Genomic DNA, 13,362 nt, shown 5'->3' with positions numbered 1-13,362 from the left:
CACAATAAATATCCATTAAATAAATATTCCATTAATAAATAAAAATTTTAATGACTATCATTTGATTCTTTTGAAAAAGTTACATCTTCAAAAGCCAGACTTTGTGTGTGTACATATTATGTATAAGACAGAAAGCATTCTCTGGTTATAACTTAAATAAGCATGGAAAGAAGTTTTAAAATTTTCTAAGGTTTTCAAACATTCATGTGCTTAAAAATCTTTAGAGATCTTGTTTCGAAAAAATATAGATTCTTGGATAGTTCCTAGCAGAAGTTCTGATTCCAGTCCTGCAATGGGTCCAAAAACCTGTACCAGATGACTGATACACATGTGATCCTGAGACCACACTAAGAAACACTGGCCTAGAACCCTAATGTTTCAGATACTTACTTTACCTTAGCATTTCATGTTTCATTTCAAAGGTGCTTCTATAAAATAAAATTGCAACAAAAGGACATTTCACTGTAAATATCAGGCATAAAGTACTGGGCTCAAAGTAAATAAAAACAAAATACTTGAACATGTTCCTAAAGTTGTTTTAGAAACTAAATATATTAGAATTTAATTATGCTCTGACCATGGTAAAAAACCCTACTACTAACTGAATCTGCTTTGTGAATTTGGAATGCAAGGTATATTTTCTTGTATAAGCATGTATGAAATAAAAAGCATGTATTTTGCCCATGACCTTAGACAGTAAATGTCATTTGTTAACCAGCTATAACTTAAGTACTATTTTCTGTTGTATGGATTGAAAATGTGTTCTTTTATAACTTTATTCTTTCTAATTTTAGAGTAATGATTCTAATTATTTACTTACTTGATACGTCTTAAATGTCTAAGTAGCTGTAATTGCCAGCCTGCACTCATATCTTCTCTCTTCTAAATAAAATAAACTCAATCTATTCAACCACTCCTTATACAAGAGAGTCTAAATTTTTTTTTAAATGCACACAAGTAGGTAATTTCATTTTCCTTAGAAAGTTCTGAAACCTACCCTCTGGACATCAAAAAGGTAATGACGTTTTTGAACCAGTGCCTGCTGTGACTTCTCCGTATCAATTGCATCCTGGATGTATTTGATGGAAGCCTGCTTCACTTCTTCTAGTTGGGCAATTTTTTGCTGCAATTATGACATTTATATAACAAAGATCAGTGAAAGCACCAAGGGTAATAAAAACAGATTCATTTTATTCTTCATCAAAGTTTTACCCCTCATTCGTAAAAACACCCACGAAGAAACATATAGAGAGAAATGCACAAATCCTTAAAAAGAATTGCCCATAATAGCTACAGAATATTTTGTTGAATGAACAAAACTATGGAAAAGCTGAAGAAAGTTTGGTAGATTTAAAAAAATTTATCTCAACTTCTGATCTCAAATTAGTAACTAATATTAACACCTATAATTGTATTTACTAATTCCTAATTTAATTGAATATATGTGTGAGTATACATACATTCTCATCAAAAACATCACTTGATGACCTTGATGCTTTCACTACAGCCTAAAATGGGAAATAAGGTTTACAGTTCTTACCTCATTGAGTTTATCAGCAAATTCCCCAATAGAGGCACCATATTTTTTAATTACATAGACAAGCAACCCTATTGTTGATATGGCAGAGATGGTCTCTGGGGTAACCACATATATTTCTTTGGACAGAAAATATAAGATAAGCCCAGTTCCAAGCACATAGGGTCCTAAAAGAAGAAAAAGTTATTTTATGATGAACATGCTAGGTCTAAAAAGGGAAGAGAGAAATATACTTCTGCATTTAATTAGTTGATAGCAAAGTTAAGTAACGATTTAAAATAATTAGATTCAAAGACAGAACACTGGATTGAGAAGCAGTATGACAGAGTTGAAAGAACAAGAATCTGGACTCAAGGAAACCTGACTCTGCAACTTATAAGGAACATCAACATAAATAAGCTCTCTGAGCTTAGTTTCCTCATCTGTAAAATGGGAACAGAATCTTCTTCACAGGGTTGATAAAACTGAGAAATAATGTATGTAAAGTGCTTGGCACAACTGCTCAACAAACAGCAACTACTCTACAAAGATGTCAGGTAACTTTCACGAGTAATTTGTGTAGCAAAATATACAATTTATTGAATGTGAACACTGGTCAGAATAAAATCTATCCATTGTTGCCTATTTTTATTGAATGGGAACCTGTTACTGGACATAAGCAAAAACAAACAAAAAACAAAACCAAAATTATATAGTAGTATATATATATGGAAGAATTAAATATCAGCATTCTCAATTCCAATAGCATCTAATTATAATGCTTCAAATATGGCAAACTTTTTCTTTAACCAGGACATGAGCTCTGAAAGAACACAAACCATGGTGTATATTTCTTTAGGATTTTCCTTTGTGTCTCACAAAAGGCTAAGCAGGAACAAAGTAGGCCTTTAGGACAACATTTTACAGTGTTTTTGAGCAACACTAGTCGTCAAAGGAAGTTAGGATGTATTATGCAAATAAAAGCGTTATACAATGACCCTTGAACGATGTGATGGGGGAGTGGGGACATGAGGTGCACTGACCCCCACCCTTGCATAATCAAAAATCTGCATGTAACTTTTGAATCCCCCCAAACTTAACCACTAATAGCCTACTGTTAACAGAAGTCTTACTGATAATGAACAGTTGACTAACACATATTTTGTATTTTATACATGCTGTATTCTTACAATAAAGCTAGAGAAAAGAAAATGTTATTAAGAAAATCATAAGGAAGAAAAAATACATTTAGAGCATTTATTGAAAAAAAATCTCTGTACGAGTGGACTCATGCAGTTAACCCCTGTTGCTCAAGGGTGAACTGCAGTCTCAAATATATTTTACCCAGAGCTTCTCAAAGATTCGAGTCTACTATATGTAACATTTTAGTCATCTCTGGAGATCGGAGGACACTAATGTTTCTTGCAATTTCAGTTAGGGAAGTGCTATTTTAGGCCACTCCTTGGAGGATTAAAAATAAATCTTTGGTTTCCAATGTTCCACAGTTATAGCAGTATTTGGGTACAGTAAGAATGGAAAGAACACTGAACTTATCTGGAGGACAAGTACAACTAGTACAACTCAGTCACTAAAAAGAGAACGATCTTGGCGAATTATTGGTTTTCTAGTAATAAAAAAATAAAATTGTTGTAAGGATTAAGTAACAATAATTGAAAGCATATTGCAGTATAAAAATGTTATGTTTCAGAATACTTTATGCCTTTTTAAAAGGGGAGAAAATGGTAAGTATGACCCTATTTCTGTTTTCATGCTTATATATCCAATTTAATAATCTCTATTGCTTTACCTGGCTTTATTTTAATCCACAGCTCTTTCCATTACCTGACAGTATATATACAACACCATTATTCATTTCTTTACTGTCTATCCTACAATAGAATGTATGTTCTATGAAGGTAGGTACCTTAGTTCACCACTGTAGGCCTAGAACAGTACCTGGCATAGAGCAAGCATTCAGTAAATTTGGTATACCAACAAATGGAGACAATGCTACAAAATCAAGTTAAAATCTCAAACACATTTATTCCAAAGACACGTTAGAGCAACTAAATCAACTGTTATACTGGGTCACTTCCAAAATTTCCTTTTAAAAACAGCTGGCATGATTTTTGTGGTACATGTGGAAGAGGTAAGAGGCCACTAAAATCCTAGGTTAACATAAACTATACCATCCAAACATACTATCAAACATCAAGCAAATGCGCTCACCTGTTACACCGGTTTTGGGATAAAGGAACTGGAAGAATTCCTCAGGGATCAGCCCATGACGAACTTTCCCTCCATATTCAGGAAGAGGTGGTACAGGGGCAAGACTCGGCTGCCCAGTGTGAAAGATCCTTGTTGCCTGCAATACTCTACAGGTAGTAATTTTACACATTTAAAGTTTGTTCTTTAAAAAGAATACAATGTATGAATAATTAGAAACAACGTATGGGATGAGGATTAAAGCAGTTTCCCACTGTCATAGTAGTAATTTTACACATTTAAAGTTTGTTCTTTAAAGAGAATACAATGTATGAATAATTAGAAACAAAGTATGGGGATGAGGATTAAGGCAGTTTCCCACTGTCATTACAGAAAGAGAATAAACCAGGAATAGGAAGGTTAGGGTCCAACAGTTAACTGTGTGACAAGGGCAAATGACTTACTTAAAGCTGTATGTAACCGACCCAATATTAGAATCCCTTCCAAGTCTCATGGGTCATCGGTCTAGCACTTTCTTTGTCTACTATTAGCACTGAAATATATAAGAACATAGATTCCTGCAACTAGGCTATCTGGGTTCAAATCCTAAACCTGCCACTTGACTTTGAGCAAGTGACTTAACCTTTTGTAATTTCCGATTTCTCTAAGTGGGAATAAAGAATACGACTATATCGGGCTGTTGTGAGAATTAACTGAGTTAATAAAGTGTTTTGAAACATGGTGTTTGGCACATGGTAAAATTCGATGTAAGTAGTTAGCTAATACATGTCCACTGTGTTGTGTCCTTGATAGCAAGAAATTTGACCTTTTTAAATATTCTCTGTGATGGGTTCTGATCAGTACATGAAATGCTTTTTCTGTGTTGGATAGCTCTAATTATGTTCACCTTTGACTTGAATTGCTACATATATTCTTGAAACCTCCATCCATTGGTTCTAATTTTATTTTTCTCTGAAAGGAAGATAATGCTCTTATATCCATGTTAAACACCTCTTCCCCTCACAATCCTGACTGTCTACCACAAGGAGCTCTCTGGTTTTGTTTACAAAAATGAGGTATACAGAACTGAGCATAATACTCTAAATATAGCTTGACCAAATCATTGATTCTACAAATACATATTTTGAACTTGCTATTGCCATTATTGGGCTTGAACTATTACACTAGTATCATGATTTGCTTATTAATCCTGTATTAGAGTAGACTAAGATTGCATTTTTAGCAGTTACAGCATATTGGTGTCTCATTACATTTCTAATGAAATAAAATCCTCTAGTCTTTTTCATATCTGCTGTCAAGCTTAGCCTCCCTCGAATATTCAGTATGTTTTTGTCCCTTACTTCCCCATTCTCTCTATCTGTATCCCCTTGCAACATAAGAATTTATATTATTTCACTGATTTTGGTTCATTGCTTGTCTTTTTAATACTATTTCTGCCTCCCAATGGATTAGCTACCCCATCAACTTCTGAAATCTGAGAATCATGCTCAAAATTCTTTCATTAAATCAGGGTTTCCCAACCTCAGTACTACTGACATTTTGGGACTACTGACAGTCCTTTGTTGTGGAAGGCTATTCTGTGCACTGTAAAGTGATCAACAGTATCTCTGTGGCCTTTACACACTAGAAGCATTCAGTATAGCATCCCCACTCCCACTTGGTGGTGACAACCAAAAATGTCTCCAGACATTGCCAAGTGTTTCATGGAGGGAAAAATTGCCGCAGGTTGAGAACCACTGATTTTAACCAGAGCACCAGAGAATTACTTTAGGCTGACACAAATCCTCTCCCCAACTGGCTATTTTACTTCAAGCCTTCATCATCTCTTGACTAAACTCATTAACAATCCAAAGCATGGTCTCTCTGCTTCTCCTCAAATACCACTTAAACCTAGCCCCCTCCACACTAGCTGCCAATGCTTTTAAAATGCAAACTTGACTTTAAAACTCATCAGCAGGCTCCCTCCTGCCTATGAAAAACACACTACTTAATACAACCTACATGTTTCAGCAAATATAATCTTACCTTCCTTCATTCTCCTACGTTCCAGCCATATGGAACTACTTACATCTCTCAAAAACAAACAAAAAACCCCCCACAAAAATGTGCTTCATGCTGCTTCTTCTGCCTGGCATGCCTTTCACTTAATAACTGCCAAGCCCAACTAACCTTAGAAGTATATCCTTTATAAAGGCATCTCTATAATCTTGGAGTAATTTTTACTCATTCCACAAAACATTTACTGATTTTCTACTTGTGTCAGGCCCTGGGAGCATAAGAATGAGCAAAGTCCCAGCCTTCAACACTCTAGTGGGTGAGTGGGAAGTGTGAGTGTATAGGTCCATACACAATTTCAGGCAGCTGTAAGTTCTGAAGAAAAGTGGAGCAAGGTAAGGGGATAGGGAGCAAGAGAGTGGGAGAAAGGCTTTTTTTGGTAGGAGGTCAGAGGACATTTGAGCTAATGATCTGGAGAAAAGAGAGAGGAGCAAGTACAAAGCTCTTGTGGCAAAAATAAGCTTGGGAGTATTCAGAGAACAGCAAGAAGGCTTGCATGGCTGCAAAATGAGCTAAAAATAGGAGGAGATAAATCAAGAGGAAGGATGGGATCCATTCATTTTGGGCCTTCTGGGTTATGGTAAGTTTGGATTTTATTTCAAGTGGGATGGGGAACTCTGGAGGGTTTGTGGAGCTGAGTGGAAGACTGACATAATCCCTATAGCTACTGAGAGAACGGGCTATAATGGGACAAGAGAGATGCAAGGAGACTAAGAAACTAATGAATATCCTAGGTGAAAGCTGATGGAGGTTCACTCTCTAGTAGTAGTGGAAGAAGTGGTCAGAGTGCAGATATAATCTGGTGCAGGAGCCATGCTGGTGTATTAGATACGGAATGTAAAAGAAGGTGAAACCGATGATGTTCCTTATTTCTTATATATGGATCTGGTGTATTTATTACCTGTATTATGATTATTTACTTGTCTGTACGGAAAGTTTTTTCTCTGATAGTTATAAGCTCACTTTATTGCACATACACAAAATTTGATTAAAGTCACTTTTTCAAGCCATAAAACAGTTACCAAATTTTGCAAGATTTAGGACTAAGTTTGGAAGTAAAGAGAAATCTCAAATAAAATTTACATGTTCTATGAAATAATATTGGCGGTAACAGTTGCTAACATTTACTAAGCACATACTACGTACAAGGCACTATTTTTATAGTTTCACAGGATCTGTCTCTTAATTTTCATAACCCATGATGTGCTATTATCTCCATTTTTCAGATGAGGAAATTGAGGTCGCACAGCTGGTACGTGGAGGAGCCAGGTGTACTTCATTCTTCTAGCTTTGGAGTCTTCACTCTAAAGCAGCAGTCCCCAACCTTTTCACAGCAGGGACTGGTGTTCCTATGAGAATCTAATATCCGATGATTCTGATCTTTCAGAATAACTGATCTTTCCAGCCCGCCCCGCACCGCCTGCCATCCTGACTCCTGCCTTGTGTCGCTAACCTCAGTTCCTAAGGTAGAGCTGAGGCGGTGATGCTAGTGCTGGGGAGCAGCTGCAAATACAGATGAAGCTTCCCTCCCGCTGCTCACCTCCTGCTGTGCCACTGGTTCTTAACAAGTCCGGTTCCTAACAGGCCACAAACCAGTACTGGTCTGCAGCCCTGGGGTTGGGGACCCCTGCTCTAAACCACACTTTATAGTCGTTTCTTCTCTAGGCGGTGTATGAGCTACATGAAAGCAGGTATTATAAGCCTTATTCATTTTTCTGCTCTGGTTATATGGGTGGCAAATAAACAATGACTGAATTGGTGGATTTCTGACTCTTAGGATCTGGCAATAAAAGTCAGAATCTGGGAAAGAGAAAATAACACACCTCATTGTTTTAACTCATATGGGGGCTATAAAGCAGGAAGCAACAAACGAACGAACAAACAAACTCATGGACAACAGTATGGTGGTTACCAGAGGGGAAGGGGGATGGGGTGAAGATGAAGAGGATAAATAAAGGAGGTCAAACTTAAGGTGCTGGAAACAGACTAGATGTTAGATGGTGAGCACACAATGCAGTATACAGATGATGTACTATAGAACCGTGTTCTTGAAACTTGATGTTATTAACCAACGTTACTCCAATAAATTCAACAACAACAAAAAAACCCCAAAAAACTTGTCCTTGGGTATGCAATCTAGGAACTCTTGATGCCGGCTGCGGCAGCTATGTCTAGCTGAAGGTCAAAAGTGAGAGGGGCGGGGCTCAGAAGACAACAAAACCAGTTTCTAGCTTAGTTAGAACATATCACTTATACTCAACTTTGCATTTACGACGATGTTCCAGGCAGTTACAGAAGTGCAAGTGTTTGAATGAGGCTTTACCCGTTCCAAAATTACCCAAAGAAACGTAATTTCTGGCCTAAAGCTATGAGGTCACCGAGAAACGAAATGAGATGATAAACATGGACGAAGGGGATTATTACACCCCTCTCACTTACCCTGGACCGAGGAGGGCTGCGTTTTTCAGAGAGGGGGCTGCAAAAACACAAGGCGCAGGTCAGCAAGGTCAAGGTGAAATTTGGTCTGCCCCTTCCTCGGCCCTCGCGGAGCCTGGTCAGTAAGGCCATGCACCCCTCTTTCCTGCACCCCGAGACCCCTACGGTTACCTTCGGAGAAGGGCTAATCACTCCCCACTCAGGCCCAAGTCTCAATGCACCTTTCTTCACCTTTCCTTCCACCCCCTCCACGTAACTAGACGCGCTTCTTTACAGTCACTCTAAAAGCCTGGACCCGGTTGTACACCTCTCACCTGCTGTGGCGGCGGCAGAAAGTACCACCCGGGACAACATGGTCAGCGAGGGGTCACTCGGCGGTCTTAGCGTCCCACTGACCTGGAACAGAGTCTGTCAGGGGCAGGAGCAAGATGGTCGCTCGCAAACCTCGCGAGAAGATAACGTGTGACCTCTTTCACTCTACTTCGTCTCGCATTTTTTTTCTCGCGATAAGAGGAACAGAGCATAGAGAAACTGCTGCCCGAGGACCGCAGCCGGAAAGCGGAATGGAACCGTAGAAGGAATTCTCGCGAGATGTAGAGTGCCTGTCTGTCTAGATGGGCGGAGACCCAGAGGGACACCACGTGGGGACTGTCTGAGCTGCATCTCCCGCTGGCGTTCAGTTTAGGTCTAGGTTGGAATTGGAACTGTGGAGATGAGGAAGGAAACTCCGCCTTCCCTAGTGCCTTCCGCAGCCCGCGAGTGGAATCTTCCCCCTAATGCACCGGCATGTATGGAGCGGCAGTTGGAGGCTGCGCGGTACCGGTCGGGTGAGCTGAGATCACGGGCCTGGGGTTCCCTCCGCCCGGCTCGGGGTGACCATTCCCGGGACTGATCTTTCCAGCCCGCCCCCGCCCTGCCTGCCATCCTGACCCCTGCCTTGTGTCGCTAACCTCAGTTCCTAACCTTGCCTGGTATTCCTGAGCTCAGATCCGGACCCGGCCCGCGTGGTTTTCAGTGCGGTCGCCATGGAGACGAGCCCTTAAAGCCTCACCCTCTGACAGCTTGTACCTCCCTTAGATGGGGCGCTCCTGCTTGGGGCCTCCAGCCTGAGCGGCCGCTGCTGGGCTGGCTCCCTCTGGCTTTTCAAAGACCCTTGTGCCGCCCCCAACGAAGGCTTCTGCTCTGCTGGAGTCCAGACGGAGGCCGGAGTGGCTGACCTCACTTGGGTTGGGGACAGAGTTATCCTAGTGGCTTCCGATTCAGGTGAGTCATTTTTCCATAGGTAGAATGGAGGCCAAGGGGTACACGTCGGGCTTGGTTCAATCTTTTAATGTCCCCACTCAGTACTTTGGAGGAGTTTGAGGATGTTGGTCCCCAAGGTGGGAAATACCTTTTCCAAGATTCTAAATTGCCTGGTGGGAATTTCTAGCAAAATCCACAACAAAATTAAGAAATAGGCTGGAACCATTTTTCTTTCATGTAACCTTCCCTGTATCCCTCCAATCCAGACCAACGATAATCTTGATCTCAAAGATGGTGCTGAAGCCAATCTGTGCTCTTTCCAGTTCTTTCTATTTTCTTCTTAAATGCCTTCATTCAACTTTCTTTGTTTTAAATGTCAGGCTCAGCAGTGGAGGCTTTGGTATTTTTTAAAAAATCAGAATTTGGGTGCTGGCAGGCATTGCATGGAAGGGTAAATGTGGACATTAAAAATTGAGCCTCTCTGACAGTTGAACACTACATGTTCAAGACAACTTTTGAGAAGGGGAGGTTGTACTTAACCAGTCACTGTGCAAGACATTGAATTATTCAACATAATTTTAAAGACTGTAAGACATTTATTTAAATTGTTCAACACATATATATTATAATTGGGAAGGTTTAACCACACCGGACTATGTGTTACACAGACAATTGTGGAGACCTCATCTTTTTCCCTGGGAACTTATTTTCCAATGTTTTCTCACTGGAAGCAGGGTAATAGATTTTACCAGCTATTCCATCTTTACCTGGCTTTTTATAGAAGCCTTCCCCACCTGTCTGGTAATGCTAGTATAAAGCCAAATGGCTTGGAAGTTAGCAAAACCCTTTAATATGAACTTTGCTTTTATAGGAATAACTTATTTTGTTAGTTTAGTGACAATGGACAACTTGAATCCTAAAAGTGAATTACTGTCTCTATATAATCCAAGTTCATTCATTTCCCTCACCCTCCATCTCATCCCTAACAGGTGCTGTTGAATTGTGGGAGCTGGATGAGAACGAGACACTCATTGTCAGCAAGTTCTGCAAGTACGAGCATGATGACATAGTGTCTACAGTCAGTGTCCTGAGCTCTGGCACACAAGCTGTCAGCGGTAGTAAAGACTTCTGGTGGGTCCTTGTTCTCATTGCTCCTGTCTCTTGGCCTCCTTTGGGTGTCTTTATTATCCTATTAGCCTCATTAAGTAAAGTCTTGGGATCATTATAAGAATGTAGTGACTAATTATGACATGTCGTAAAGCTTCCTTGGAGATTTTGCAATCCATTGTAAATAGATGGTAACAGAAGCCCAGTAGGCAGAAACATAGGACATGTCAGTTAAAGGAAATTTCTTGTTGAAACACATATTTTTATGTCGATAGTGTACGTGAAAATTATCTGTTTCCTTTGCTTCTTAGCATCAAGGTGTGGGACCTTGCTGAGCAGATGGTACTGAATTCATACCGGGGTGAGTGCCCGTTCTTTCCTTTGCAGCCCTGGCCTTAGCTGTATGTCTGTAGTCTCCCCTTTGGGTTCTTTGAACTTTGCGTGGATATTAGGGGTGGCAGATCCTTGCTCTCCCGCCTGGTAGTTTTCTTTCCAAACTATAGGCAGGCCCCAATGTCCATCCCTTACTCTTATCTTAATTTCCCTATTTCTGTTGATGACCTCACCACCTTCTTGGCCACCTGAGGCTCAAACTCAGTCCCCTTCCACTCCTCCTGCTTTCCCACTGTCCGCTGATCACCAAGTTCTTTTGAGTCTTTCCATTTGGTCGGTGACCTTCCTTCCCATTCCTTATGCTCCCATTGACTTTCAGACGGTGGCACCCATCTCATCTCTCCACTTGTAATCTTTGGTCTTTCCTTGGTCCCTTGTGGCTTACAGATTAAAATCCCATTTTCTTGTCATAGCATTCAAACCCTTTTACAGTAGCTCCTTGGCATTCTTTAAGTATAAATCCTGAGGCTTGTGAGTCTTGACCTTTTGAATATTCATATACTGTATCTTCATGAAGATAATGTCTAGAGCGTTAATATGCATGTGGCTAAGAGAGGTGGATGCTAAGTGATCATGCGGTTCACTCAATGGCCAGGTGCTTTTCTCTGCCAGCCCCCACCACTGAACTTTACCCGGATGCTCTTCCTTTTGCTCTTTGGCTCTTAGGGAGAAGCCCCTTTTGTTTTATACCTTTGGTTTTTATACTGCTGAGCATCGTACCATGGGAGGGTTTAGGGTGGGTGAGAGATGTGCGTTCTTTCTATGCAGTGGGAGAAGTGCGATTGTGAAAGCAGAGGCGGAAAGGGGGCCCTGACGGATTATAGGCAGCTTCTCAGATAAATTCTAGGAAAGAGACCATTCAAGAATTCCCTTAAAACTCTCAGTGTCCAGAACTCCCTTGAAAGTTTGTGTATACTATCTGCAGGCATGTGTCCTACCATGTGAAAACTGCTATTCCAGGATGTCTTAACAGTAAATTCCTTCACTACTCTTACTCAGCCCCTAATTTCTCTTTTGTTGTCATTACTAATTAATTTTTTTCCAAACCTTTTTCGGTTTTATAACTCCATCAACATTTCCTTTTAGGTTTTGTCTAATTTCTCTCTCCTTTACAGCTCACTCTGGGCCGGTCACTTGTGTTGCTGCCTCTCCCCACCAGGACTCCGTGTTTCTTTCATGCAGTGAGGTGAGATGCAGCCTCTTCTTTCCTTCCCACTCTCTAACCGCGCTCACACTCGCTGGGCCAGAGTCTAGTGTGGAGACCTCCAAGCTGGCAACTGCTTCTTTGGATTCAGAAGCCCTTTTTCTGTTCCTCTGTTTCTAGGATAGTAGAATTTTACTCTGGGATACACGCTGCCCCAAGCCAGCATCACAGATGGGTGAGTCTGGGAGCCAGTGGTGGGAGTGTGGTACTAGGACCCCACCTGGAAGAGGCGTTCCTTTGCCAGAGGCAGAGGCGGAGTTGCCAGATGCCCAGTCACAGTGACATAAGTGACAATAACTGTTTCTTTCCCAGTGAGGCTCTGCTGATGTCATTTTGTGCAGCAAGTACCAAGAGGAAGGGCCAGTTCCTGGGTGGGCAGTTTACATTTCTGGGATGGGTGGACAAAAGAACCAGAGTTGTTACCTTCATATTTTATGCTCGACACTTGTCTGTGACTCATGCCTAGAAAGGGTAGGAGGCTGATGGATAAATGGAGGTTATGAGTGAGGGTCAAAGATGAGGACACAACTGCCTTAGTGGGGTTTGGGAAACCAGATAAAGGTGCTCCTGAGATTTAAAGTGACTTCATCTGAGAAGCTTCTCCGAGCTGGGCTCTGAGTCATGTTCCCGACCCCTCTTCTCTCCTTTGCAGGCTGCAGTGCCTCTGGCTACCTTCCTACCTCACTGGCGTGGCATCCTCAGCAGAGCGAAGTCTTTGTCTTCGGTATGGCAGCACACCAGACTGTGCACTGACTCTGGGAAGGGGGAGGATGAGAGAGGGAGTGCTCCCTCCTCACGCACAAGGCTTCAGCTGCTCAGTCCCGTTAGCACACCCGGGCACTAGATGACCTGTACTAATGGGGGACGGGGGAGACGGGATGACCCAAAAGTGCTTTTGGTTTAGCTTTGGGGAATATGATGATTTTTTTCCCAGTAGATTCGAGTCCTTATTGTTTTGTTCTGGCTCCTACTTTCTGGGCATGGCTAGGAGTCAGTGGGCCACAAAGCAATTGGATTACTATGTACAGCAGGTCCTCAAGTAATGTCATTTCATTCAACGTTGTTTTGTTACATTGATGAGAAGCCATAGGAACCTAACTCTTGTTTAAACCAGTTAGCCTGTGGTACAATTGGTTTTGTTATGTCAGGTTGCTTAAAATCGCAGAACCTAACGATGACGTTA

General features: G+C 41.1%; 2 protein-coding genes across 2 annotated transcripts in view; one reads left to right on the top strand and one right to left on the bottom strand.

The window, feature by feature from the left end:
- Positions 1 to 8,701, bottom strand: part of ATP5PB (ATP synthase peripheral stalk-membrane subunit b) — a 12,016-nt gene extending 3,315 nt beyond the window's left edge. Inside the window, exons 1-5 of the mRNA XM_006919635.3 lie at positions 8,548 to 8,701; positions 8,237 to 8,273; positions 3,746 to 3,891; positions 1,541 to 1,704; positions 998 to 1,123 (exon numbers count right to left, since the gene is read on the bottom strand). Of these exons, the coding sequence (XP_006919697.1) occupies positions 998 to 1,123; positions 1,541 to 1,704; positions 3,746 to 3,891; positions 8,237 to 8,273; positions 8,548 to 8,587 (513 nt within the window). The 5' untranslated portion in view covers positions 8,588 to 8,701. The remainder of the gene's footprint in view (positions 1 to 997; positions 1,124 to 1,540; positions 1,705 to 3,745; positions 3,892 to 8,236; positions 8,274 to 8,547) is intronic.
- Positions 8,702 to 8,838: 137 nt separating this feature from the next.
- Positions 8,839 to 13,362, top strand: part of WDR77 (WD repeat domain 77) — a 7,247-nt gene continuing 2,723 nt past the window's right edge. The window contains exons 1-7 of the mRNA XM_006919634.3: positions 8,839 to 9,060; positions 9,311 to 9,496; positions 10,465 to 10,606; positions 10,894 to 10,943; positions 12,091 to 12,161; positions 12,300 to 12,354; positions 12,832 to 12,903. Coding sequence (XP_006919696.1) covers positions 8,946 to 9,060; positions 9,311 to 9,496; positions 10,465 to 10,606; positions 10,894 to 10,943; positions 12,091 to 12,161; positions 12,300 to 12,354; positions 12,832 to 12,903 — 691 coding nt within the window. The 5' untranslated portion in view covers positions 8,839 to 8,945. The remainder of the gene's footprint in view (positions 9,061 to 9,310; positions 9,497 to 10,464; positions 10,607 to 10,893; positions 10,944 to 12,090; positions 12,162 to 12,299; positions 12,355 to 12,831; positions 12,904 to 13,362) is intronic.

Source organism: Pteropus alecto, unplaced genomic scaffold (assembly GCF_000325575.1).
Source record: "Pteropus alecto unplaced genomic scaffold, ASM32557v1 scaffold106, whole genome shotgun sequence".
Classification (NCBI taxonomy): Eukaryota; Metazoa; Chordata; class Mammalia; order Chiroptera; family Pteropodidae; genus Pteropus; species Pteropus alecto.
This window is presented reverse-complemented; position numbering and strand designations above follow the sequence as displayed.